The sequence below is a fragment of the Coniosporium apollinis genome (assembly GCF_000281105.1).
Source record: "Coniosporium apollinis CBS 100218 chromosome Unknown supercont1.30, whole genome shotgun sequence".
Taxonomy (NCBI): Eukaryota; Fungi; Ascomycota; class Dothideomycetes; genus Coniosporium; species Coniosporium apollinis.
In genome coordinates this window covers 354,923-380,073 of record NW_006913292.1, presented here as the reverse complement: position 1 = coordinate 380,073, position 25,151 = coordinate 354,923, and the positions used below count along the sequence as shown (strand labels likewise).

Sequence of the window (25,151 nt, the reverse complement as noted above, 5' to 3'; positions counted from 1 at the left end):
CAATATTATGCTTTCCCTATCAGTAGATTCCAAACGCAGATGTCTGCGACCAAACGCCATAGACCAGCCCCTCCCATCGACTGTATACCATCATCAACCCTTCCGCCCCCATATGTGCACCATCAACCCCCACTAGTCTACCAGCTCACCAACCCTCTTCCCCTGTCAAACCCGCCTCTCAGCTGCCGCTCCGGCTTTACCACCTTCCCCTGCAGTACTGTATACCGCACAATGTTCTCACAATCCTCCGGCCTGACCCTCGCGAGCCAGATACATTGCGCCGCCTCCATATCCCTCTCTTCCACCTCCTTCCCATCCCTCCTGCTACCACTCCTCTTGTCACCATTCTCAACCTCTAGCCCTCTTCCACTGAAGCCGTTACGGCTAGCTGCTTTTCCTGCCTTGGCCCTCCGATACACCATCACATTCGCAGCAAACTTATGACCCCCGACGTGGCTGATGAAGTAGATTCCCACACCTCCTGGCCGCTCGTCGTGTAGGTCGCGATACAGTCCCAGCGGTCGTAGATGGCGCTCAAGCTCGCGGCGCAGGAGCGGCGCGGACTGCCCGCAGCGCGCGTCGCGGGTTTTCTGGCTGCAGAGCAGAATGAGGTAGTCGTGTGGGCAGGGGCGCGCCGTCAGCGGCGGCTCAGACATTTCGATCTCTGTGGGCGGAGGTGTGGCCATAGGAGAGGGGCTAGCGCTACGCGGGAGGTCTGGGGAGAGCGGGGGCGGGTGGACGAGCGGGGTGGTGTTTGTAGGTGCTGTGTCGACGAAGGTGGTAATGAGATTGGGAACGTTTGCCGGTGTAACGTTCTCGATGATAGTAAAGGCGGGAAGAAGCAGGACAGAGCTTGTGCCTGCGAGGCTCGGGTCGTGGTGCAGAGTGCTGGGCAAAGGCATGTTGGACGCGGATAGCATAAGTCTGCCGCTCGTCGGTTTTGTTGGACCTCTCTCGATAGCCTCCATTATGCTGCCTTCCTCATCTAGTATTGCACAACTATCAGCTTGCGTTCTCGAGTCTTCTAGTTGAGATCGTGGGGTGATGGCGGGACAAGCTCTTCTTACCCACCAGCTACGTCGCGTACCCAATCTGTCTCGCCAGTTGCTACGAGCAGATGGGTCTGCCAGCCTTTGATATGACCGTAAACCTCCTCCTCCTCGTCTATACTCCATTTGGAGGGGTAGCTGATCGTGCATGTTGCGCAGTCATGCAGGCATTCCTCGCCGTCAACCGTTGGATCTGTCTTTGGGAACAGCTCCGTGGGTTTCTCTGCTTTTGCGAAGCCGGCTGTGATGGTGCTAAGGTTTGCACTGGATTGATTGGGTGTCAGGCGATTGAGGAAGGACTTGAAAGAGGACGTCATGGCTTAGGATTGAGGTGTGAGCTTGGGAGTAGGAGTTTTGGATTTTGATCTGATAATTTCAGTTGGACGCAATGCGGGCGATGTGACGTTTTGAGTTCCGGGCGGAACGAGATCCGCTTCGGACGCGGACCAGCAGCACGGCAGTTTGGCGTCCGCTTGGTGAGCAACAGCATTGAAAATCAGCATCGAAAACAAAACTTCAGTTGGGATGAGCCGTTGAGTGGAGCCGAAGGCCCTACGCAGACACGTAACAGCTGACGCACCCTTCAATGCTCCAGCGCTAAGCGCGGTGCAAGAAGAGAGATGGATATCAAGCCGAAGTCACATGCATCACGTGAGTTGATGCTTCGGCGAGGTCAACATTCAGTAAACAAGACTTGGATTCGAGCGGAAGACGCATTCAGAGCGCAAATCACTGGTTAAAGCATCTAAAACGACTTCAAGAATCCGTTTACGGCTGCCAGAAACTCGGTCAGCTGATTGTTCTCATCCATCAAGATATCGCTCAGGTATGGAACGTCGGCGGGTAAAGATTTTTGCGGGAGCTCCCTCATCAAAATCTCTCACTTGGGATCAAGGCAAGCTCTTGAAAGACTTCAGTCCCGCCTTTCGTCGTTACCTGGGCCAGCCTCTGAGTCAGTCGGCTTCGGGCGCACCAAGCACTGCAGCATCATCGGCAGCATGGCCAAGTTGGCGAGAAATACCACTTCAGGAGCGCAAAACAACTACGAAGCCGATCTCACGGCGGCATGGCCCGGCTTCAGTCCGTGACAAGGCACACGAAGTAGCGTATAGTAATGGCTGGGTAGATGACGTCTCAGTCTTGAGCGCGACTTTCTCGTCGCCCAAAGACAGCTTCAGGGGGACAAAACGGAAGAGCATCGAAGACGAAGCGCAGAAAAACTTCCTAGAGCATTCATTCGCCATTCACGAAGAGCTGAAGTCCTCTCAGATCGTCGGTGAGCCGGCTGATGAGACGACTGCAGATTTGGACACGACAGGAGTTATGTTGACATCCTTCCTCACCAGCGCCTCGTCTTTGACGGAGACATCTTTCGTGTCTAATACCTCCGCTTCAAGGATAGACGAGCTTGACAGATCTCATGTAAATTTCCAGCAGATCAGCTTCCCAGCACGCATTACGAACCTAAAGGATCTACCAAAAGCCGACCATATCCTGCATATCGGCCCACAGACCATGACCGTAAACTTGGTTGTAGGCGTCATCCGCATATCGCCCGCCCGAACCGTCCGCACCAAGCGCGGTCGCGGCAGAGAAATGGATATAGTCGAATTACTCGTCGGCGACGACACTCACACACCCTTCAGCATTGCCTTCTGGCTTCTACCGGATGGCAGCCAGCGGCTAATGGATAAGCGAGACCAGCCCTTACAGCAACGCGACCCGCTTCGAGAGGCGCTCGACAGACTCAGGATCCAGGACGTCGTGTTGCTGCAATCGGTGGCTCTGCATGCGTTCCAAGGCAAGGTGCACGGGCAGAGTCTCAGTCGCCGTATCACGAGGAACGAGACTCGAGTGAACCTGCTTGTGCGTGATGGAGAGCAGGTGGTTGATGTTGGAAAGGTGGAGAAAGTTCAGCGGGTCGTGGAGTGGGTTGGACAGTTCGTGGCACCTGCAGCCAGGCCGGCTAGGGCACCGACTGTAAGAATTCAAGGGACGGATGATAGACGGAGGGTGAGGCAGGTTGAAGAGCTGCCGCCGGATACACAGTGATCGCCTCGAATGTCGGCTACGGAATAGACGTAAAGGGAGCCCGGGACGACTTTAAGGCTGATGCTTATGGGCGCACGCAGTCCATCTTCGAGTCGCAACTAGGTTGACAGTGTAACCATACGCCACTCAAGCTTTTCTACATATCGATGATCGAGGATATCTCAGAACACACAACACATTCCAGCGACGCCTCAATCAACCTTTCGCGGATGTAAGGAAACACAAGCCCTTCCACACCAGCAGTATGGACTATACTCTCTTACCGGCTTTGAGACTCTATAGTTTCTTCCAGCCTAGCCGCTGAGCACTTTGGCCAGCTTTGCATGCAGAAAATGCTCAATTGCAGGTTCAAAGGCTAGTCTCAACGCCGACGAAGCAATTGGACTTCTGCCTGGTGCTTTGCAACATAAATGCAGAGCTGCCATTTCGCTGAAGATGTCAGGTTTCTAGAAATTGCTGAAGGGGTTCTCTGATTGAGAACATCTAGCAGACATGGAATGAGTCAAGTAGATTGTATTATCAAATTATGAAGATGATGGCCTGATTTTATCCCTCCGCATACGACAAAGCTATACGTCTCTTTTGCATTGCTGCTGTGTACTCTTGCTAACTATAGTGCCTACTCTATTGCTTGTCCCACATGCGGCTGCCGTAGAAACCTGGTAGAGTAGTAATTCAGCGATACGTTCGCTGGAAGTATACTATAAGACCTCTTGATGATCACTTGAAGACCATGGGCTGATCAGTTCTATTCATCTGCTGGTGCCGCGTCGTGGTTTTAGCCTCTTCATTAATCTTCAGGGATGCAAAACCGAAAAGGATGAGACGTGAGGTCCGAGAAAGGGCATCGGAGGACGACTCGGCCCGGTGCGGGATGCTCTTTCAGTGTTTCCGCATCAACAGCTTCTAGGACTTTCCACTTCGTACTCTGACATCCGTGCCTCCAACCCACTCACATTCTTCCACCACGTCCAACACTCTCACCTGCAGGCGTTGCCGTGTTCCACCGTTCTGGTATATGCGGACAGATCAACAACAATTTACTGTACGTGGGACCACTGTTCGTTTTGCACCACCCCCACTTCTTATGATGATACACCAGCTGGCACCAGTCCTAGAAAGACTTGTACTCTTTTTGCTGCGGATTAGCTTTGCGGAGCAAGTCTCCTTTATCTGAACTTAACACAAGCCAAAACGCTCGTTCAATTTCTTCACCGGCGAACGATGCGGCTGACTTCACACCACAGGAGCCAGTGTAATCATCAACACCATACCACCGGATTTGTCAACACCGCCTCGCCGAGATGGTCCTCCATAACCCAAACAATTGGCACTGGGTCAACAAGGACGTCTCGCCCTGGGCTCGGGAGTACCTCGAGAACGACCTTCAGGGCATATCTGCCGAAGAGAATGGCGTCTCTGCGAAGATAGACAAGATCATAAGTATGGACGGAGACGTGGATGTCAGCCAGCGGAAAGGCAAGGTGATAACGCTGTTCGATGTCAAGCTGCAGGTGGAGTATTCTGGTAGGTAATTACGCCTTCGAAATGCTCAATTGTGAGGTTTAGCCGCTAATATTGCTTTAGGTAAGAGCAAGGACGGCGCGGAAGCCAGCGGCACAATCACAATCCCTGAAGTCGCGCATGACACGGAGGAAGACGAGTACGTCGTATGTTCCCTTGCCCCGATTCCATTGGCCTCGAATGAGACCGTGCTGACCGTCCTGTTCCTGGCAGTTCGAAATCGGCCTGTATTCCGAATCCTCTAGCACGCAGCCGGTGAAAGACCTCGTCCGCTCCAAGATCACGCCCCAGCTCCGCAAGCACCTGCAAAAGCTAGGTCCAGCCCTGATCGCCGAACACGGAAAAGACCTCCAGCACCCGTCCGGCTCGAACCCCTCCTCCGGCTTCAGCACGCCTAAGTATGTCTCGAACACCTCCATACCGAAACAGGGTGACAATCCCAAAGACTCGCCCAAGACCTCGACTTCCAACACCGGCAAGGGCCCATCAGTCAACGTCACCACCGTGACTGACAACGAGGAGTTCCGCACCACGGCTGAAGAGCTCTACAAGACCTTCACCGACCCTCAACGCATCGCCGCCTTCACCCGAAGCGCGCCCAAGACCTTTGAAGGCGCGCATCCTGGCGGCAAATTCGAGTTGTTTGGGGGGAACGTCAGCGGCGAGTATGAGACGCTTGAGCCGCCGACGACCATAATCCAGAAGTGGCGTCTGGCACAATGGCCTCAAGGGCACTTTTCCACGCTCAAGATTAGGTTTGAGCAGAACGACGTGGATGCTGTGACGGTGATGAGGGTTGACTGGGAGGGCGTCCCCATCGGCCAGGAGGAGGTCACGAAGAGGAACTGGGGAGAGTACTACGTTAGGAGTATCAAGACGACCTTTGGCTTTGGCACGGTGTTGTAGAGTGAACGCCGGCCACGACGTCGGCGGTTGAGGAGACGGTTCGTTGAGATTGGCCCACCAGTAAGGCAGTGAGTGTGGGATATTGCCGAGACGGTGAGCCTTAGGGGAGAGCAGACGCGCCTTGGCCACGGTTAATGATATACGAATAGAAGCATTGGTAGCTCTCCTACGCTCGTGACGAAAAACGAGGGTTTCTCTGAGCGACACGGAGCAGTTCCCACCAATATTACCATGTGAATTCTGCAAGCACAACAGCAGTCAAGGACGTTTACCGGCCCAAGCATATGTATCGTTGAAGTCGTGCCCCGCCACGGAGAGCGTTTAGCGCTCCATCCAGCCCCAGAAAGCCCACCGCCAACCCGACAGAGTGCCTCGCAGCATTCACACAGAAGGCCAGCCGTTGCGCTGGACGGCGTTTCCGGAGCCGACATGCTACAGCCGTTGCACGGTTCGGCGCCTGCTCAGACCAACCTTCAGTTAGTTTCAAAAGACCGCAAAGAAGCTCCGTTTCGTCCAGCCACGTCCATTTAAACTTACAATAGGCATCACCACGTGACGAACTTTAATCCTAAGGTCGTAAAATGGGTTTAAATGTGATAAATCACCACCATAAGAAGCTGCAAATAGGCTAAGATTAAAAGGATATCATGTTTTGTATAATTCTATAATATGTGATGTTAAAAAAGTAAGATTTTATGATTATGGAGATGGGTGTTTACGCGTTGTTCCTAAGAGCGGGCGCTGGAGCATCGTTTGCAATCAACGAAGGTTGGTTCAACCAGGCGCCGAACCGTGGCACGTCTGTATGCAAGCCGCATTCTTGCATTTGCGTCGTTCTACGGAAAGGGATGCGGTTGCCGTTTTGGGAAGCGTGCAGATCGCGGCCTTTCGGATTCGTTCAACCCCTGCAGGACACTCTATCCAACAACCTTCCCCGGTTAGAGAGCTCGCAGCATGCGATACAGATACAAGACAACAAACAGTACTTTTGGTTGTGGCGGTAGCTACATGCGGGTATATTCTTATTCTCTCCAAACGCCAGATCCCAGAAACGCCATCTCATGCCAGCGCGCGAGAATGCTCGAAAAAAGTGCTGCTCAACCCACATCCTTGCAACAGCCGTTGCCCAAGCCCCGAATCCAACCCCAGCGCCTTCATGTCCATCCATCTCTTACAACGCTCACTCTACAAGCCCACCAGCCCCCCCACTACAGCCCCCACAAGCCCCACGAGCCCAACACCTCCTCCTGCCACCCTCCCCACCCCACCCGTCTGACTCGGCGTAGCAGTAGCGACATAAACCCCCGTAACCTGCACACTACTCGTACTACTCCGCACCGCACTCGCCCTGCTCGCACTACTACTCGCACTACTGACCTCCCTCTCATCCGCATACCACACGCCCGCCCTGACGACGCCCTCCCCAGCCTCGATGCCGCGCCGCTGCTCGTCTGTGCACGTGCCCGGGATGGCGCGGACCCAGCACGTCGGGGAGGGGTCGTGTGGCGGCTCATCGTCGGGATTGCGATGGGTGGAGAAGAGCGGTCCCTCGGTCGCGAAGGTGTCGAGGTCGACGCTCTCCCCCGTCGCGACGTCGCTCCCCAGCACCACCCTCGCAAACACCGTGAACGCCGTCTCCGGCTGGTAGGCCGGCACGAGATGGCCCGCGTCGTACACCCTGACGAAACTGAGGTTTCCGTATTGCCGCACTGCGCCGCCGATGTAGGAGCTGTTGATGATCAGGGGCGCGTAGCCGGCCCCGGGGAAGGAGGTCGGGTAGAAGGTGTTGGTCAGCGAGGGGTGGGTGGATAGGGCCAGCGAGAGGGCTTCGCCGCCGAGCCAGTTGCAGACGTAGTCGCTGTCGCCGTAGATGAGGGAGATGCGGATGTTTGAGGCGAGGAGGCGGGTTAGGGCGCGCAGTTGGGTGCCGGTGGTTACGTCGCCGGCTGGGAGGGGGTTAGCTGGGAGGCTAGATGAGATGGGGGAAGTGGAAGTGATGTGAAAGACGGGGTTGGTTTGGAAATGTGAAACCTGGAGAAGAAATCAAACATCTTGAGTCTGGAAAGTAGCAACATGACGCATGTAGAGACATATGCGAGGTTGCAGTACGCCGGTAACGCCGAGGTGATCCTAGGTAGCGCGATACAAAGCACGTTTCGGTTCCAGAGCATCGTTAGATCGGGAGTAGGACACGTAACGCACTCTAGGCACGTGGAGTTGCACGATGATAGCCCCTGGTGTGCCACTGCAACCGTGCAATCGTGCAACCGTGCAACGTGATGCAAGCTTACCATGTCCATGGCTCAGGGATAACACAGACTTGCTCAGTCATACGTGAAAGACGTTGAAGGAAATCATACCACGAAAGCGAACATTGACTTACTCTGCGTAAACTCATTAAACACGACATTACTGCTCTGCGTAAAATTAACCCTCGCCCCGACAGCCTGCTGCACGCCCGCCTCATTCAGATACTCTAGATAGCCCAGCGGCGGAAACGGGCTCGGCGACCTCTGGCGGATGTCATAGACGTCTCGTCCGGCTGACATGTAGTACTGAAACTGCAGCCGATTACACTCATTCGTCGCGTTGAAGCAGGCCGCGTTGACAGTCTCAACATCGCCCTCACCCTCGGGATCCAGCGCGCTGAATTGTCGACGGCAGGAGAGGATGAGCTCGCGACATCCGCCGGGGGAGTTGAACTCGGAGAGGGTGTTTAGCATCTGGGTCTGGGAGATGGCTTGGATACCGTACGTGTTGTTGTAAGCGAACTGAGGGAAGGAAGGGGCTTGGACGAGGGTGTCTATGCAGCCGTTGATGATGCCGAGAGAGGTGAGTCGAATCTCGAGCGTGCTGTTGCGGGGAAGTATGCCGGAGAGACGCTGGGCGTTCTTCAGCTCAAAGAGGTCAGCGAACACGGGGCCGTACATGCCACCGTAGCTTTCGGCGAAGAGGTTTATGCCTGTGGGCAGCGTCGTCGTGCTGTTTGGCCTCGTACCTGGGTTGTACTGCGGGAATGCGGCCAGAAAGCCTTGCAGGAAATGCCAGATGGCGTGCGCAGCTATCTGTGTAGTGTTGGCCGTAGCATCGGGCTCGAAACTGGCGAAGGTCCCGTTCAGAAGCGCGTACAGAGGTACATTCGACGGTATGAAGCCGCCCTCCGGAATGAATCTGTCGGCCAGGAGATTATACGTAACATTCTCCAGGCTGTCGTACGAGAGGCCCACCTGGGCCGGCTGGTCCACAAAGAGGATATTGGAGCTGCGGTCCCATCCCCACGTTCTTGCTTGTGTACCGTACGACCCATCCGGCAACTGCACCACCTCGCACGGCCCGTTCTCCTGGAAGAGGCCGATGAGCGACGAGCTGCCGGGTCCGCCATTGAGCCAGATGGTGAGCGGCGCTGTTTCCGGCTGTTGCCGTGCTTCTATGAACCAGAAAAAGGTGTTGATGGAGTAGTTCTGCTGTATCGGGGCCAAAGTCAAGGGCGGAAGGCTGATGTAGCCGGTGTACTGCTTCTGTGTGTCGAAGACGGTCTTGCACGTGCCTGGGTCTGGCGACTTGTAGGAAATGGTGATGTTCGGATTGTTGGGCGATTGTATTACGGTGGAGTTGGAGATGGGCGGGGGATACTGGGCCTCAGCAAGCAGAGAAGCTGTGAGGAGCAAAGGCAGCAACCACTACCAAGTCGTCAGCTCTCCGCTTCGTTGATGTTGGGAATCAAGGGTCTCTTTCTCACCATCTCGCGTGGTCTTGCGCTGTCGTGTCGCGAATGTGGCCGGCGCAATGGACTCTAAGGGCGCAGAACCTCTGTCAATGAGGAGCAAGACGGAGCTGGGAGAAGCCATGGGCGTGGGCAGGCAGATCTCTCCGGAACTCCCCTCGTGTCTCTAGAACAGCCGCGCAGCCGGGGGGCGCAATTGCGTGTTCGTGTTGCACCTTGGCGGCGGGAACCCTGCATAATCGGCCAGCGCCCGGCTTGGCGCCGCATTCCGGGGCTTGAGGACGCTTGACGATACGACTAGGGTATGGGATGGATATTATAGTTCTCTGGTTGATCTATCCCTAAACTCAAACACACCCGGATAACCCAGTCGCTCGGTACAGTCACATCAGATACGCCTATGGAGTTCCGCCAGCAAAACGTCTAGCGCTGGTGGCACTAGCAATCTGACGGAGACTGACACGGGGGATCCTGCTGAAGTATCATCCCTCACAAACACAAGACAACCGGCAGCGTGGAGAGACAAGCCTCGCTAGTTGCCTTGATCAAGCCTTTCACGGGGATGATGTATTGATACGGACAATCGCTTGTCCTGCAATCAATGCTGGATTCATCGAACCGGACTCTAACACGTCTTCATGGCTGCCGTGTGACAGCAAGCCGGCAGCGAATGCATACTGCATTCCGCCTCTCCCCTGATCCAGCCGCTCACAGGATACTCGGACAGCCCCGTCGGCATTGCGTAATGTTTCCATCCCACCGACCGGCCGCCGTACTTCTAGCCACAACGGCTGTGCTAAGCCTTGACTATTAACGAGGTTAGCATGGCGCCATACCCATGTCTTAGTTATGTCTCACCGCTGAGAAACTCGTGTTTCCGGCGATATCAGCTGCGGGAGGGCCCGAGACTCCCGATGCAGGGATAGAAGCGATCCCAGCAGCAAAGACACTTCTTGCAGATTCTGCCGGGTGGTTCTCGTCCACAGACGGCAGAGAGTATTGCTCAGTGAGACAGCCGAGCGAGAGGCGGACCAGCGCTCTAAGGGCGTCAACCGCGATGCGTCGCGTATCAGCAAACAAGTTACAAGTTACAACTTTCATGACTTCATTCCGGACTGCCATTGCTGGAGCAGAGCCATGGCTTGCTCAACCGGATAGCCAATGAACACTGGGCCAGTAAAAATCATCTGCGCTGGCTTTGACGACTCGGGATGACCTGTACTAGTATTCGGTTGCTGGATAAAGGTTGGCATTGCTGGAGCTTGCTGCGGGGTTTCCTTCGATCTACTCTCTGCTGGAGGCTCCGTTGCTTTTGGAATCTGCGCTCGGAGCTTGGTATGGTCGAAGGGGCATCTACCAGCCGGCTTCTCGTTAGCTGGCGCAGCTTCGGCAATATGCTCTACTTGAGGCGTCACAGCCGGAGCATCGTGATTGGAGGCATCGCTCTTTGCCTCGTGATATTTCGCAGGTACGGAAATACCCCAAGGTCTAGTAGGTGACTCGCCAACCCGGACTTCCTTGAGAGGCCTGTCGAAGTGCGGCTGTCGTTCCTCATCCTCGACAGCCTGTTCAACATCGCCGAGATTGCCGTTCTGCATGCTCGAGCTGACCTGCTTCGCCCACTTCTGGACTTTGTCCTTGGAAGTCGCCTCCTCAGCCATGTCTTCGTCCTCCGGCTTGTCCGGCAGCCACGGCTGGTGCTTCGCCCCAAGCCCTTGTATCATGCTGACAAGATTCCCATACTTGGCGTCAAGCTGCCGTATGCTCTCCGAGTTACTCTGGTACCGCCTGACGCACACCTCGTGGCTGCGCGGTATCTCGTGCTTGTGCTTCTCAAAGTAAGTCGCCACCTCTTCGGGGGAGTGTTGGTCGAGGAAGCGGATGGGGCAAACGGCCGTCGAGCCTTCGACGGATTCCTCAGGCGACAGAGCATCCATACCACAGATCTCGGCGCGGATGGGGTCGTGGAATGACTGACGCTGTGAGCGCCGACCGGTTGGTAGGTTGAGCCTCGAAACGGAGCTGCGGGATAGCGCGGCGTTGCTGCGCTGGCTTTGGCCGGCACTTGATAGCTTTCTGCAGGGTAGCCCGTTCGGCTTTGCAAAGGGACAGCCGAGTCTGCTGGGTGTGCCTGGAGTCGTGAAATCCTGCTCCATGACGGTAGCGAGGTTTGACTGCGCTTTGGAGACGGCGGAGTTCGCATGACTGTTTCTCGGTCTGTCGGCTACTGTGCTGTTCCGTGGGCGGACGCCGTCGGTCTCGTGAGTGTTTCTGCTCTTGTTCAGCTTGCTGTACGTAGCGTCGGCTTGCCGGATAAGGTGTGCCCGAGTCCGCCGCTCCTCGTTTGAAGATTGTGTCAACATCTCGAGCCAATTCGTGTGCCCGTTCTGCTGGGGCTTGCCAGGTCGGTCAAGGTCGCGTAGGAAGACGCGGTAGTCTTGGGATGCGGTATCTGGCGCGAATCGTCTGGATAGTTCTAGGTACTGAGCAGAGTCAGCTGGCTTTCAATACTACAAGTGCTGCAAGATAGACGATATACGAGAGTATCGATCAGAGTCAATTTGAATAATTCGGTCATCGCTACGAAGCAGCTACATTCTAGAGCTATGTTTGTTCATCCTGAAAACAAGAGGTTGCAAGGGAGAGATGGCGGATGTTCATACCTGCTCCTTCGCCCATGAGAGCTTGTTGGCAAGCTCGCGATGTTGGTTTAGCAGAATCTGATATTCCGAAGATAGTGCTCCGAACCCTTCTAGCAGCTCCTCCAGCGGGCGAGGAGACGCTTGTCCATTGCTTCTATCCACAGACATTGATCCGGTGGTTATTTGCGTACTGCTTTCCTGCATGGGTGCTAGGGTGCTAGGGTGCACTATCCGAATACAGGCAGGGAGCGGCAGGTGGGTGCCTTTGTGTGTTTGACGGTATCTTACAGAAATCGCACCTATCCGTAAGAGTATGGAGGCATGGCATCGGGGCTGAGAGCGGTCGCTGAGCCACTCTCTGACGAGGTGAAGGACGGCAGCAAACGTTCGAATCACTTCCCGTCGGTGATTGATGGCGCGGAGCATATGCGGCGGAAAAGTCGGATGGAACGCGTCACGGCAGAAATGTGCCACCGCCTTGACTTGAGATGCTTGAGATGCAACAGTCCCAACCGCCCCTCGGCCAACCAGAATACGGCAGGACCGGTTGCCTATGTGGACGCGAATATACCAAGAGCCTTCCACGTAACCTAGAGCTGGGCTCGTTCTTGGAGTTCTACTAGTTCAAGATCCATCGTCCCCTCAACCCGCTGCCAATTGAGCCCACCTGATATGCCCAACCTGACGCCAAAATCTACAACAAGCAACACCAACTAACACCTGCGATGTCCTCTTCCCTTCACCTCTCCCAAATACGCAAATGGTTCTCACACTCGCCGCCAATAGAGTGGGCCATCCAACAATTGCGAGAGCTTCTCATCGGAGCGCTACGGCAAGGCCCAGTACCGCAACATGTGGCCTTTGTGATGGACGGGAACAGGCGCTTCGCTCGGAACCACCATATCGAGACAGTAGAGGGTCACAATCTGGGCTTTGAGGCCTTAGCAAGAGTGGGCAGCCTTCCAAGCGAGATCGCAGATCTTTCGAGCCGTAGACTGACTGCCATGGCAGATACTCGAGGTGTGCTACAAATCCGGAGTGAAGGTGGTCACCATCTATGCCTTCAGCATCGAGAACTTCAAGCGATCGAAGTACGAGGTCGATGCCTTGATGGATATGGCGAAGGTCAAGCTGTCGCAACTGGCTCAGCACGGAGACCTGCTGGAACGCTACGGCGCGAGCATACGGATTCTTGGGCAGAGAGACCTCGTAAAGCAGGACGTGCTTGAGGCCATTGATGATGCCGTGGCACTAACCAGCAAGCACAAACGGTAGGCTTAGTTACGCTGGGGATTTGAGGCTGTCACTGACCGTACATCAGCGCTATTCTGAACGTCTGCTTTCCATACACGTCTCGAGATGAAATTACCACCGCCATCCGCGACACGGTTGCCGATTACAGCCGACCCATGAAGCCGCCGCTCAAGCGCCCCTTCTCCGAGAGTCACATTGTCCGCAACATCCGCGCACAGAGCATCAGCATCGCCAACGGAGAACCAGACTCTCAGAAGTCATCGCGAGAACCATCTCCGGGCAACGCGCCAGACAGCACCAACGCGTCGGACTTCGGCACTGGTTCCACAACCCTTCACACCTCATCAGCATTCGAGCACGAACCCAAGATCTCGGATGCGCCCAGAGACCCGTCACCAACATACCCAGATCCCGAAACCATCACGTCTGCAACGCTGACAGACCACATGTTCACGGCCGGCATGCCGCCTCTAGATCTGATGATACGGACGTCGGGCGTGGAGCGCTTGAGCGATTTCATGCTTTGGCAATCTCATCAGAACACCGAGATCCATTTCCTGGATTGTCTGTGGCCGGAGTTTGACCTTTGGCAGTTTTTGCCCGTGCTTGTCGAGTGGCAGTGGAGGAGGAGGAAGCTTGCGGAGAGCGACCGGGGGAGGAAACGAGTCAAGTTGCTTTAGTTCGCTATCGGTTACTGTAGCGAAAATACGGAGGATATACCCATTTTCTATTGCACATTCTCAGCCTCGGCATAGGTTCACCCTTCATTCGGTGCGTCCCTATTTACTGGTAGGAAAAAGTGGCGATCCTGACAAGCCGGCGTGTGATGTGTGCGCGCGCAACTTAAAGATCCCGTCAATGTACAGTGTGAAATCCAGCGCGGATACAGTGCTTTTCGTTGCAACTCGCAAAGTTCCAGGGCCGCATGCCTATCGAGACATCAGTTTTCGTCAAACTAGGTACGAGCCTTGAGTGTTTTGGGAGGCAGTAGGAGAGTATAGGAACAGGAACTCCTTAGGTGGTAAGCACCGGTTGACTCTGGTATCTTCTAACTTCGCTATGCCGAGAGCAGAGGCATCCGACTCGCCTGCAATGTAAATTACTGAGCGAGATCGCTGTTTCGAAGCGTGTTCCTGTTGCAAATCCTCGCGCTTCGTTACTCCACCGGTACCAAAACCACGTCGAGCAATAGGAGCATCTTTTCTGTCCTTTTGAACCCGTTGCCCCTCGCTAGGCTGACTAATAGCTCTTCAAATGCTCTCCTGCTGAGTTGCTGCAGTGTCCTCCTTCCTTGTTCACGGCTATTCCCAATCTGGCGTCATGAACCACAATTCCATCCTGACCTCGCTCGCTCAGACAGCCGCAGTCTTTGACGCCAGACCTCTTCAAGATCATCCAAAAGGGAAAGAGGAGCTCACATCGGAGGACGTCGCATATTTGGCACGCAGGATGAGCGGCGACGACAAACGACGACGATACGCAGCACAATTCGATCTTCGTCCTTTCTCTGCGTGCCATAAGTCCTCCCTGGGCAATGCGACAGCACAGATAGCCTACAAGCGACATAAGCTCCATCATCAGCATCGGGCCATCGCCTGAAGCAACTCCCTGGCTGCAGCTCAGACGAGACCGCCCTCTTGAACACCATAACCTGCCTCTTGAACGCCAACAGTTCGTACACATCCTCGATAGCCCATCAACCATGCCAGCGCTCTTCTGTCACCCCTTCGCCCCCTTCCCCGCATGCTGTTCCCTCCCACACCTGCTCTGGTTCCGAGCTTTAATCTCATTTGTCGCTCTGACCCACTCCTACCACCGTTGAGCTTCCGGTGGCTCGGCTCGGTCAGCATGTCTGAGGCTGCCTAACAAGTGTCACAAGGCGCTTCTTTCGACGTTGGGTGTTAGTGTAACGTGTTTACTCGGTGGTCGTGGTCATGGCGGGCCATCACGGCGTGGAGGGAAGGATGTGAGCAACGTTGGGAGAGCTTTTGGCGGCTTTGGGGGTCGAGGACGCGCTTGATGGTGTCGTGGCTCTTGTGATTCTTTCTGGGCGGGTGAAGGTGTGTCGCTGTTGCTGGATATGGAAGAGTTCGAGTGCGCTGATGGTATCTGACCTTTGTTCAGCAATTGCGCAGTACGATTTGGGAGCGGACACGAGGTTTCTTGTATGTGATGCTGTTGGAGGCGTCCGGCAGACTTGGGGTCTTTCAAGTAAGATTGCTTCCAAGAATCCAACGTACGAATAGGCCGTGGTCTCGATATGGTGTATCCAAACTTGGATGCGCTGAGTTGACTGTATGTTGCGATCAGCTCGGAGAAGTAGCCAATAGATCAAGGTTGATAGTATGCGACGACTCAGTCCTGGCTGAGTCTTCCCCATCTCTCGCAAGGCGTCATAAGACATTTTGCCAGGCGCTGTCTCTAATGCCAATGTGGACTTAGAATGTATCCCATCATAACGACGTATAACTTCCAGACTGTAACCATTTGTGGCGCAAATCCAGCTTCTGTAACGATTGTGTAGGTTCCGGGTTTGTGACCGAAAGGTGCTGCGGCCTATGTGTGTTTGGACTAGGCGAAGGGGCGTTGATGTGGGAGATATTAAAGACTGTTGGCGGTCTGAGCTGTAGAGAACGGTGAGATGCCTGGAGGTGACTGGATGAGGAGGATGGCTGTAGAGCTGCCTTGTCAGTCAATAAGCAATCGCCGACATGAGGAATTGAGGCACAGGAGGTGATTTCACAGTATTGTCACATGTCCACAGAAGACGCTGAATCGAAGAGGCACGCGTGATGCATGCATAGATTGGATCTGCAACCGATAATAACTTCTGTTGTGATGTATATATGGCGAGTATCTAGCGAGTGTAACGGACTGAGAAATGGAAAGTTCGACGGAAGTGCTGGCAGCGCGTGTATGAACATCAACACGAAGAAGCTGTATTTCCTGACCGCCTCGAAGGCGCATGAGGCGTGCTCGGGCTGCTCGGGCTGCTCGAGCGACCGCCCTACGGCAGGCCCCTCGTGGCGCGCCTGCCGAAAGGGCTGGGGGGAAAAAGGAAGGCACGGAGACCCCGTGGACTCGCCGGGGCCTCAGGGCTGCCCCATCCACCACGAGGTCACCTGCAGTGCAAATCATGCGGCCCCCGCCGCTCCGAGCCGCTAGCGCTGCCCTATGCAAGGCACAATCGCGCAATGGAGATCTGGCTTCCCTGCTCTTTTCGATGGTCGTCCATTCTACGAGAAATCCTAGCCCCTTCAGGTCGATTTCCGTGTCGATCCCTATGACTGTACTGAGATGGAAGTTATTATGGTACTCTGTTGATGAGAATCCTGCACGGTATGGTCAATGGCGCAGGGCTGGACCCACAGGATCAGCATCGAACCGTTCCCGCTGAACGCATTGTGGGGTGGTCGAGGCTCGGTGGGTATTCCCGGGGCTAGCACGATGCGGCTCCTAACGCTTCACGCCCCCGAGAGCCTCTCTAACGCTGTAGTAAACATCAAGTGTTTCGTACGAGGTCCTTCTTCGATCGCATCAATTGGGCCAGCCTGCGAGGTGGAAAGTACTGGGGAGTGGTGGTGATGGTCCGAACCAGCGTAACTTTGGTTTCAACACCTCCTCTCGGTTCCGGAGGGATCGATCTAAAAATATGAACCACAATTGGAACGAAAATGGTCGATGGTCCCAAATCTGCGTCGTGTGTCAGAACCCCTTTAAGTGTGCCATTCCCCCAGTAAACTGAGCCGTCTTCAACAAACTGAGAGGAGATATACGAACGAATACTCACCTCTGCACACAAACTACCAACACCACAAAAGACTTTAAAAATCAAAAGCATCAATCAACTCCTCCCATCATCAATACCACAAAAACACTTACGACCCACCTCCTCACTCACCTCCTCCCATCACCACCCCTCCACTCATCTTTATCCTCCTCTTTCACCTCTCCTCCCGCTCCACCACCAACATCCTTCGTAAGTGGCCGTCAGGCATGCTGAACTCCTGTTGACCTACCGTCAGTATGCTGACATACTTTAGAATCCAAAATGGCATCAAGCGCCATAAACACCCAGCAGCCGGAGGAGATTTACAACGGCAACACTATGACTCCGGAAGGACCAGAGTTCTTCTCCCAGAAATATATGGCGGCCACGTACAAATGCCGCTACTGCGTAAAACCCAAGAAGACGACCACGGATGTGCACGCACATTGCCCGTATACAACAAACGACAAGCGTGACTTCGAGCGCCATGAAGCTCAGCATCGGCGTGAGCGCGGGTTCAAGTGCAGCATGTGCGACAAGACGTTCGGCCAAGCGTCCCATCTCAAGAAGCACACGGAGAAAGATCATCTGGGGTACCTTGAGGAATGTCGCTTCTGCGACTACAAGTGCAAGGAGCAGATCCGGCGCCACGAGCAGAAGGCGCATCCAGCCGAGTACAAGGCCGCGAAGGAGGGAGAGGACAGACAAGCCAAGGGAGCCAGGGCTGCGAAGCGCGAGCAGCTCAAAAGCAGGCGGGTGGATAGCGTGAATCCTTCGCCACTATCGCAAGTACCCACAATGGCACCAGCACCATCAGCACCAGCACCACCAGCGCTAGCACCACCAGCGCTTCAGGCCGATGTCGATCTGTTCTCTGCGCCTTGGCTCCAGCCTATGGTGGATCTGCCGCCCTTGTACACCACGGCGCAAGTACCATCAGCAATCGATGCTGATGGCAATCTGCCATCTACGCTCTGGTTCCCGACTGTGGCGGATTCGGGATTCTTTGATAGCATCGAGCCAGGAGAACCTTTCCTCTCGGTCGACCAGGCGGCTATTGAGTATGAGCCGCAGCTGGAGCCGCAGTATGAGCCGCAGTATGAGCCGCATTATGAGCCGCAGTATATGGGGGCGGCCTTGGATGACGACTTTTCTGCTGGGTGGATGGATTTCGATGGCTCATTCGCCATGGGCATGTAGATAGATCCGTATACAATCGCTTTCGGTATCGCCTCGTCGTGCAACTTCCACTCCATGCTTGTGACTGAGATTATGTAAAGTTCCTCCGTTCGAGAAGCGCACCAGGACCCTGGACCCTGGATGCGGCAATTCCGCTCAGTGAATGTAGAACAGATGGGTTGTGATAATGGCTGCAATCCGTGCTGAGTTCTTTCACTCGGAAAGTGTACGAAGATCCTTAGTCTCAGGTTCATGAAAAATATGCTGCCAACACAGAGTAGATAGGGTATCATAGCGGCCGCGACCTTGCTTAGGTTCTTCCCTTCCAGATGCGTACAAAGACTCCAGGCTCCAGATTTGCTGGTTCCGCTCTGCGACTGCAAATGGAACAGGGACTGGTGTGGCCGCAATTGTGCAAACTCTCTTCCGTTCGAGAACCATACGGAGACCCCAGGTTTCAGATTCCCTGATGCCGTCGCAAGACCGCAGAGGGAATGGAGGCACATGGCAAGCGCGGCGACATTGTGTTCTGCCGTGCGAGAAACGTACGAAGACTCCAGACTCTAGAATCCCTGTCCGGCCCTACAACCCTAGAGTGAATAGAGACTGGTACGGCTACAACTGCGCCAGGTTTCTTCCGATCGAGAACCATACGGAGGCTCCAGATCCCAGGTTCATGGACGCCGCCGTACGGCCGCAGAGGTAGTAGAGGCACGGCGCAAGCACAACGACGCTGTGTATTTCCATTCGGGCAGTGTGCGAAGATTGATTCAAGCATGGTGCAGGTACAATTTCAGCACGGAGCTGCGATCGAGCTTCAGTTTGGATCGTCTCGGAGCAGGAATACCGATATTGCTTTGGCATACGGGAGACCTTAACTCATCGTTGCATGAAGGCTTTGACATGGTTCGCACTCGTAGCAGCTGGCTACGCCCCTGTAGTATGTTTTTTCTTCTGCAAGTTCTGGAGACGAGCCCATGTCCGCATCTCTTTTGCATTTTTCTTGCAGGACTAGGTATCGGGGACTTGTGGGTTTGGTGTACTATAAGACCGTGGATAGCTTCGTGTTCTGGAGACACGATCGACTTCGGCGGAGATTGGGTATCACAAGTTGCAGTCTCATGCACAGGCAAGCACATTCACTGACAACCTGGAAGGCGCAAAAGATATCAGGGATATCATTTCGACAAGTATCTACACTACCGATCACCGCGTATACGGTGACGGGTAAGCTATATATGTTCCAGACAATATGGTATAGATGGCAGGCTTTCATACAGATCCTGTGCTCTACTGCTAAACGCACGACTTCTCAGAAGTATGAATTTGTCTGATCGAGGTGATTTTAGAGCGCTTTTGTTGACTAGGCAACCGAAAACAAATGTGATCTATGAAAGCAGATTGTAGACTTGTAGGAGAGACACTTCAGAAAGACCACATCGCACTGGATTGAGCTTGCCAGAGCTTTACATATCTTGTCGGAGTGAAGTGAGGTTGAAAACTCGGTTCACGATATGATGACTAAGCCCCTGACCAGGGTTGAGCTTCTCTCTTTGTGGAGGAATCTAAGCCCCATCAAGCCTAGCCCTAAGCCTACCTGCATCTCTCTCGCCGGTACGGAAACCCTTTATGAGTATGATGTGTAGTTAGGCAGCGACAGTGGATGTGTGATATCGTATGGTCAAACCTCAGCCCCAGCTCCGTCCAAGGTACAGCGAAGAGCATCTCCTGGCGGGCCCATCGACCAACCGTAGGGGGAGCGGAGGTTGGGTGAGAATGGAGCCGCTACCGCCGCCGAAAGGGGGGGAGAAGGGCAGCAGTCAGGCAGTACAGAATGTGGCCGTAGAGACTCAAGGATCGTCCTCGTATCGAGACGAGCCGCCTCAGGATGTCAGGCCAAATATACAAACGCGGACCACATCAACCGCAACACAACAGTATCGCGTGTACAAGCGGCGTTGGGTGGGCTTGATACAACTGGTCCTTTTGAATATCATTATCAGTTGGGATGTAAGTGAATCAGAAGAAAGTTGAACTTGCGATAGCTGGACGCTTTGAAAAGGAAGAAGTTAACATGGAGCTACTGGCAGTGGCTCACCTTCTCAGCTGTATCAACCACCTCAGCTGAGTATTTCAATGTATCTGAAAGCACAATCAATTGGTTGAGTACTGCATTCCTCTTTGCATTCGTTATCGTCAGCCCGTGAGTAAGCCCGCATCCGTTTAGCCTTATTCTCGTATGTGGTTGTCCGATTTGACGTGTTTCTCCTGAATAGCGCTGTTATATGGACTCTTAATCGAGGCCCCAAAGTCGCCATCATTGTCGCAAGTATTCTCACTTTCGTCGGAAACTGGATTCGATATGCGGGCACCCGGGCAAGCGGCGGCCATTTCGGTGTGGTGATGTTTGGCCAGATCATCATCGGCCTAGCGCAGCCATTTGTGCTGGCCGCACCTACTCGGTAAGGTACTGTTGGAAAGCAAAAGTGCGAACGCACTGTTGTCTTCGCAATATCTAACATTTGAGACTCAACAGGTACAGCGATCTATGGTTTACCGAAAAGGGCAGGATCTCTGCTACCGCAGTCGCATCACTAGCGAACCCTCTAGGTGGCGCTGTATGTCCTCTCTCTTCGAAACACTACTCACATCGCAAAGCATGCATCAGACACTGACTCAATGTCATCTTGCAGCTCGGCCAACTCGTCGGACCTTTCTGGGCAACCTCCCCCTCCCAGGTCCCCAATCTCGTCCTGTACACAGCCATTATCAGCACTTGCGCCTCCGTCCCCTCCTTCTTCATACCATCTGCCCCGCCAACACCTCCCTCTGCCTCCTCATCCATCCCGAAGACGCCCCTCCGCGCCACCTTCCGCGCTCTCAGCCGCAACCCCAGCTTCTTCCTCATCCTCCTCCCCTTCGCCGTCTACGTCGGCCTCTTCAACGCCATGTCCTCGCTCCTCAACCAGATTCTCGGACCCTACGGCTACAGCGAGGACCAAGCCGGGATCTGCGGCGCGCTGCTCATCGTGATCGGCCTGCTCACCTCCGCCGTCACCAGCCCGATCATCGACCGCACGCATGCGTATCTTCTCTCTATCAAGATACTCGTGCCGGTCATTGCAGCTAGCTATCTATGTTTTATCTGGGCGCCGCCGACAAGAACATTGGTCGCTCCTTACCTCATTGCCTCCGTTCTTGGCGCTTCTTCATTCTCGCTTGTGCCGATTGCGTTGGAGTATCTGGTTGAAGTCACGTTTCCAGCCTCGCCTGAGGTTGGCTCGACGATCAGCTGGGCGGGTGGTCAGCTGCTCGGCGGTGTGTTCATTCTTGCTATGGATGCTTTGAGGGAAGAAGAGGAAGATGGAGCCACGCCGAAAGGGAGTATGTGGCGTGCGCTAGTATTTCAGGCAGTTTTGGCGGTTCTGGTCGTGCCGGCGCCGTTGTGTTTGGGCGTCAGGAGGTTTGGGTTGGGCAGGGACAGGGAGAAGGGGAGGTTGGGCGTTGATGAGGGCGTAGAGCAGAGCGACGCACCACCACAGGATGACGAGGGTGCCCTACGGGGTGAGAGTGGGATGTGATTCGACATGCCAGCTTGTATCCCTGATGGGATTTTGGTTGGCAGTTGGGTGCACGCATGCCGCTGACATGTTGGTTTAGTGGAGGAACTGGTCCGGTGTATCTGAAAATATGTCGAAGAAAGGGTCAACGTCAAAGCGTATTGGTCAATCTCAGGTCGTGCCTGCGGACAGGATCTCGGTCATGCAGTTCCTGATATAGACGGTCACTGGGTCATTGACGACCATGACAGAAGGGCTGGAGCGACTGGCCATTGGTTATCGTGGCATTTGTCAGAAATCGAAGTCCAATCGTCTTTCTGAATCCTCTATGCTACACGCAGTGGTTTCAAGCCTCGCTGAAATTGTTCATTGTACAACATAGAGATAAGATGGAAGGGTCTGTACATTCGTGAGGATGACCATTGACTGTCGCTACGTCCTGGGACCCTCGCAGTAGACATTGGCAACGCACTGGAGGCCAGGCACGCTAGGCGAATCCGATTATCTGAGCTGCTGGAAGAGCTTGGGTGCGGCGCATTGGGAGGCGCAATGTGCGAGGTGGAAGACTGCGCACGCCGTATCAGCTGGTGTACGTTATAGCGGCACAGTCGCAACTCTGCACGCTAACCGGTGGTCTCTTACATTCTTCCACGCAATCTTCCTTTGCCTTGCCATGCTCATCCTGCTGGCTTGTAACGCGCTCGACGCATTCATCGTAGTGGTGCTTAGCAGGGGAGCACTGCTTCGAGTGGGCGCATTCTGTTCATGAATGTTAGCTCTGCCTTTCCGCAACTTCTACTCCAGCAACCGCGGAGCAATGCGAGGCTCAACGGTAAGTAACAAGTAAAAGAAGCTTACCCTCCTCCAGCCTCGGCTTGGGGTCCTCAGGCTCTTCTTCCTCTTCCTCCTCCTCTTCCTCCTCGTCCTCATCACCACCCTCCTCATCAGCCTCCTCGGCCTCGTCGGCCTTCTTTCCCTGCAACCCTTTCTGCCCTGCAGCCTCACCACCCGATCCTGGTCTATGTCCAGGCTCGTTTGACGGCTCGGGCTTCTTGGCATCCTGCTTGTTGACCTCCGCCTCTTCATCGCTCTCCTCATTCGTGCCGGCATGCGGGCCACTGCCGACACCGCCCGTAACCGCTGCGTTGCCAGACTGCTCCGCGGTGGTGCTCTTGCCGCTGCCCTGGTCCTTGCCAGAGTTCATCTCGCCGCTCGTCTCGGCGTCATTGGTGTTGCCCGGCGTGTTGGATTGCTCCTCCGCGTGGGCGTCGCTAATGGTGAGAGCGGCATAGATATCGGAGAAGAAGTCCGAGAAACCCATTGTGACGGTGGACTTCGCCAATGGGTTGGTGGAGTTGGTGAGGGTCGACGGCGAGCTGCAGCTTCGGTCGAGGATTTGGGAGGTTGTCGAATCGTGCTTAGCGCAATTGACAACTTGGCGGTCACGTGGCCATTGCCTTTCTAACTTTCAGCCGAGTGAGAACCTCCGTCACACATCTTGGTGGAGAGCTGACACGACCGCTACCTATGAACACTGTATCTGCTGATATTGGACGAGCCGGCTAGATACTGGTTGAGCAAGAGACTCGTACATTTGACCTTGCACTATCATCCATCGCAACCCTTGCTCGTATACTGAGCACCTAGCATTTAGATGGCGTTTTCCAAACGTGGCAGCACACATAGGAGACACAACTGCCCTTTCCTTGTTCTCTTCATTCTCGCTTACAAGTTGCTAGGGGCTGGCTGATTCTGGAGCTAGATGATCCGTGAGGGTTCATCTGCAACTATTCATTTGTTCCGGATTATTGACTTGACTTTGGGGCTCAGCGACTGTTGCAATGGTATCAAACGTAGAAGCATCCTTGGTGATCGGGCTTTACCGAAATAGCCTTTCGTCAGTTTTGTGCAATCTTTTCTCTACCAACATCAGTCTCAGCAGAACAAAGTCTGAACTCGCTTCTTCACAGCGCTTCTTCTCACGTAGTCTTGAAAAGTGACTGGCCCCACGCCGCTGCTCTTATTCCTGCCTCACTTCAGCTCGCCTAACTGGCCGCATCGGACACCCCACTTGCCCTGGATACCTGACATTGAATGACTGATGACCAAGTATGGGATGATAAACAGGAGTTGTCCGCAAGCGTAACTACTCTTCGCGTTTCTACTGGTGTTGTTGATCTCTCTGATTTGAAGGCACGTTCTCTCACAGCGCTTGGCGTGTGGCTGGCTGTGCAACATTGCTCATTTATGGGTTGTGATACTGTTCGTGGACGAAGACTCTCGCCTCTCAAACACTTTCTTAGCGCTTTGGGATATCTCTCGTTGCTTCTTCGCTCTCGTACATTAGATGGCATTACACAAACCATTCAGTTTCACATGGCATCAATGCTGCAGTCCTCAAGCGCCCCTCATGAGCACTGCCCTCACTGCTGTCAGGAATGAAGTCTACGTTAGAACCTTCAGGCATCGAACGCTGCCCGAATGAACTCTTCTCCAGTCATGCCTACCAGCCAATCAGACCTTGGACTCGACGCCATGCCTACCTTCTTCACTAGCAGACCTGCGTCACGCTCCAGCAATTTCCAGTCATCTGCGTGATTGCCCTTTCACATGCTGAAAGTGCTCTAGCGCGTTTGCACTTCGCAGTCCATAAAACCACCCACCTCCCTCACCCTCCTTCCTTTCCTCTTCATACACGTCGCACCGAGCAAAACGCGACTCGAGGATCCCACAGCTCTGCGGTCTACGCTGGGCATGGTTCTCTCCTCGCGATGACTGACGCGCCGGACTTCCCAGAAGCCCACCACCACGCGCACGTCACTCATCACACCAGCCGTCAGCGCCGAGCAACGACGTCCGTGGCAGCGCTGACGCACAACTTTTTTGAACCCCTCTCAATGGGTCGGCGCGCTGGTCCAAAGCCCGATGACCTCACGGACGGCTACCCAGCGAATCTAACAAGTCCCAGCTTTCTCATCTATGACGCGAGGCGCGGCGTATGTCTCTGGTCCAGTTGCCTCTGGAAAAGCCGCCTAGCTCGCCGGTGTCCGGTGTGGCTCACAGTCACCTCTCCGCTGTCGCCGTTCGCTAGATGGGACCTGGGCACGGCTGACCTGTTCCCTCGATCAACCCCGTCGTCAGAAGCTCTCTCCTGGTCTTGACCCGTAGCATGCGGAGAGAGTGGATTTGCGGGCGGCGGGCAGGCTCGGTCGTTTGCGCACTGTGCCTAGCTGTGACGACTGATGATGGCACCTATGCACCTTTTGTGGTTTCTGAGGGCTTGTGGCTACTGAGGGCTTTTGAGGTTTGATGGAAGGGAAGGGTGCCAGAGGTCTGATGCGGGAGTCCGCTTTGCTTCTTTTTAACAGTCAAAGTGTTCTCTCATGCCGTGGGGGCTGCGCTACTCTTCACACTCCATCTCCTACACGGTCACTTCTTTCTTCTATTTCGAGAGCCCTGTATTCGGCACACTCAGTCCCCGGGCAGTGGGTG

The 25,151-nt window shown here is 54.5% G+C and overlaps 9 protein-coding genes across 9 annotated transcripts; 5 read left to right on the top strand and 4 right to left on the bottom strand.

The window, feature by feature from the left end:
- Positions 1-137: 137 nt before the first annotated feature.
- Positions 138-1,366, bottom strand: W97_06316 (uncharacterized protein; the record flags this gene model as incomplete). Its single annotated transcript, XM_007784040.1, has 2 exons — positions 138-985; positions 1,072-1,366. The coding sequence occupies 2 exons, from the start codon at positions 1,364-1,366 to the stop codon at positions 138-140; spliced, it is 1,143 nt and encodes a 380-aa protein (XP_007782230.1).
- Positions 1,367-1,877: 511 nt separating this feature from the next.
- Positions 1,878-3,101, top strand: W97_06315 (uncharacterized protein; the record flags this gene model as incomplete). The annotated part of the gene is made up of 1 exon (XM_007784039.1): positions 1,878-3,101. The coding sequence occupies one exon, from the start codon at positions 1,878-1,880 to the stop codon at positions 3,099-3,101; it is 1,224 nt and encodes a 407-aa protein (XP_007782229.1).
- A 1,304-nt stretch (positions 3,102-4,405) lies between these two features.
- Positions 4,406-5,531, top strand: W97_06314 (uncharacterized protein; the record flags this gene model as incomplete). Its single annotated transcript, XM_007784038.1, has 3 exons — positions 4,406-4,628; positions 4,689-4,771; positions 4,839-5,531. 3 exons carry the CDS (start codon positions 4,406-4,408, stop codon positions 5,529-5,531), a joined length of 999 nt encoding a protein of 332 aa, XP_007782228.1.
- Positions 5,532-6,716: 1,185 nt separating this feature from the next.
- Positions 6,717-9,379, bottom strand: W97_06313 (uncharacterized protein; the record flags this gene model as incomplete). Its single annotated transcript, XM_007784037.1, has 3 exons — positions 6,717-7,477; positions 7,915-9,186; positions 9,271-9,379. 3 exons carry the CDS (start codon positions 9,377-9,379, stop codon positions 6,717-6,719), a joined length of 2,142 nt encoding a protein of 713 aa, XP_007782227.1.
- Positions 9,380-10,352: 973 nt separating this feature from the next.
- On the bottom strand, positions 10,353-12,065 carry W97_06312 (uncharacterized protein; the record flags this gene model as incomplete). The annotated part of the gene is made up of 2 exons (XM_007784036.1): positions 10,353-11,738; positions 11,919-12,065. The coding sequence occupies 2 exons, from the start codon at positions 12,063-12,065 to the stop codon at positions 10,353-10,355; spliced, it is 1,533 nt and encodes a 510-aa protein (XP_007782226.1).
- A 557-nt stretch (positions 12,066-12,622) lies between these two features.
- On the top strand, positions 12,623-13,831 carry W97_06311 (undecaprenyl pyrophosphate synthetase; the record flags this gene model as incomplete). Its single annotated transcript, XM_007784035.1, has 3 exons — positions 12,623-12,847; positions 12,909-13,168; positions 13,219-13,831. 3 exons carry the CDS (start codon positions 12,623-12,625, stop codon positions 13,829-13,831), a joined length of 1,098 nt encoding a protein of 365 aa, XP_007782225.1.
- A 3,371-nt stretch (positions 13,832-17,202) lies between these two features.
- On the top strand, positions 17,203-18,120 carry W97_06310 (uncharacterized protein; the record flags this gene model as incomplete). The annotated part of the gene is made up of 1 exon (XM_007784034.1): positions 17,203-18,120. One exon carries the CDS (start codon positions 17,203-17,205, stop codon positions 18,118-18,120), a length of 918 nt encoding a protein of 305 aa, XP_007782224.1.
- A 1,755-nt stretch (positions 18,121-19,875) lies between these two features.
- W97_06309 (uncharacterized protein) lies at positions 19,876-21,680 on the top strand (the record flags this gene model as incomplete). The annotated part of the gene is made up of 5 exons (XM_007784033.1): positions 19,876-20,109; positions 20,190-20,302; positions 20,376-20,561; positions 20,636-20,717; positions 20,793-21,680. The coding sequence occupies 5 exons, from the start codon at positions 19,876-19,878 to the stop codon at positions 21,678-21,680; spliced, it is 1,503 nt and encodes a 500-aa protein (XP_007782223.1).
- Positions 21,681-22,160: 480 nt separating this feature from the next.
- W97_06308 (uncharacterized protein) lies at positions 22,161-22,980 on the bottom strand (the record flags this gene model as incomplete). Its single annotated transcript, XM_007784032.1, has 3 exons — positions 22,161-22,225; positions 22,302-22,418; positions 22,518-22,980. 3 exons carry the CDS (start codon positions 22,978-22,980, stop codon positions 22,161-22,163), a joined length of 645 nt encoding a protein of 214 aa, XP_007782222.1.
- Between the last annotated feature and the right edge of the window lie 2,171 nt (positions 22,981-25,151).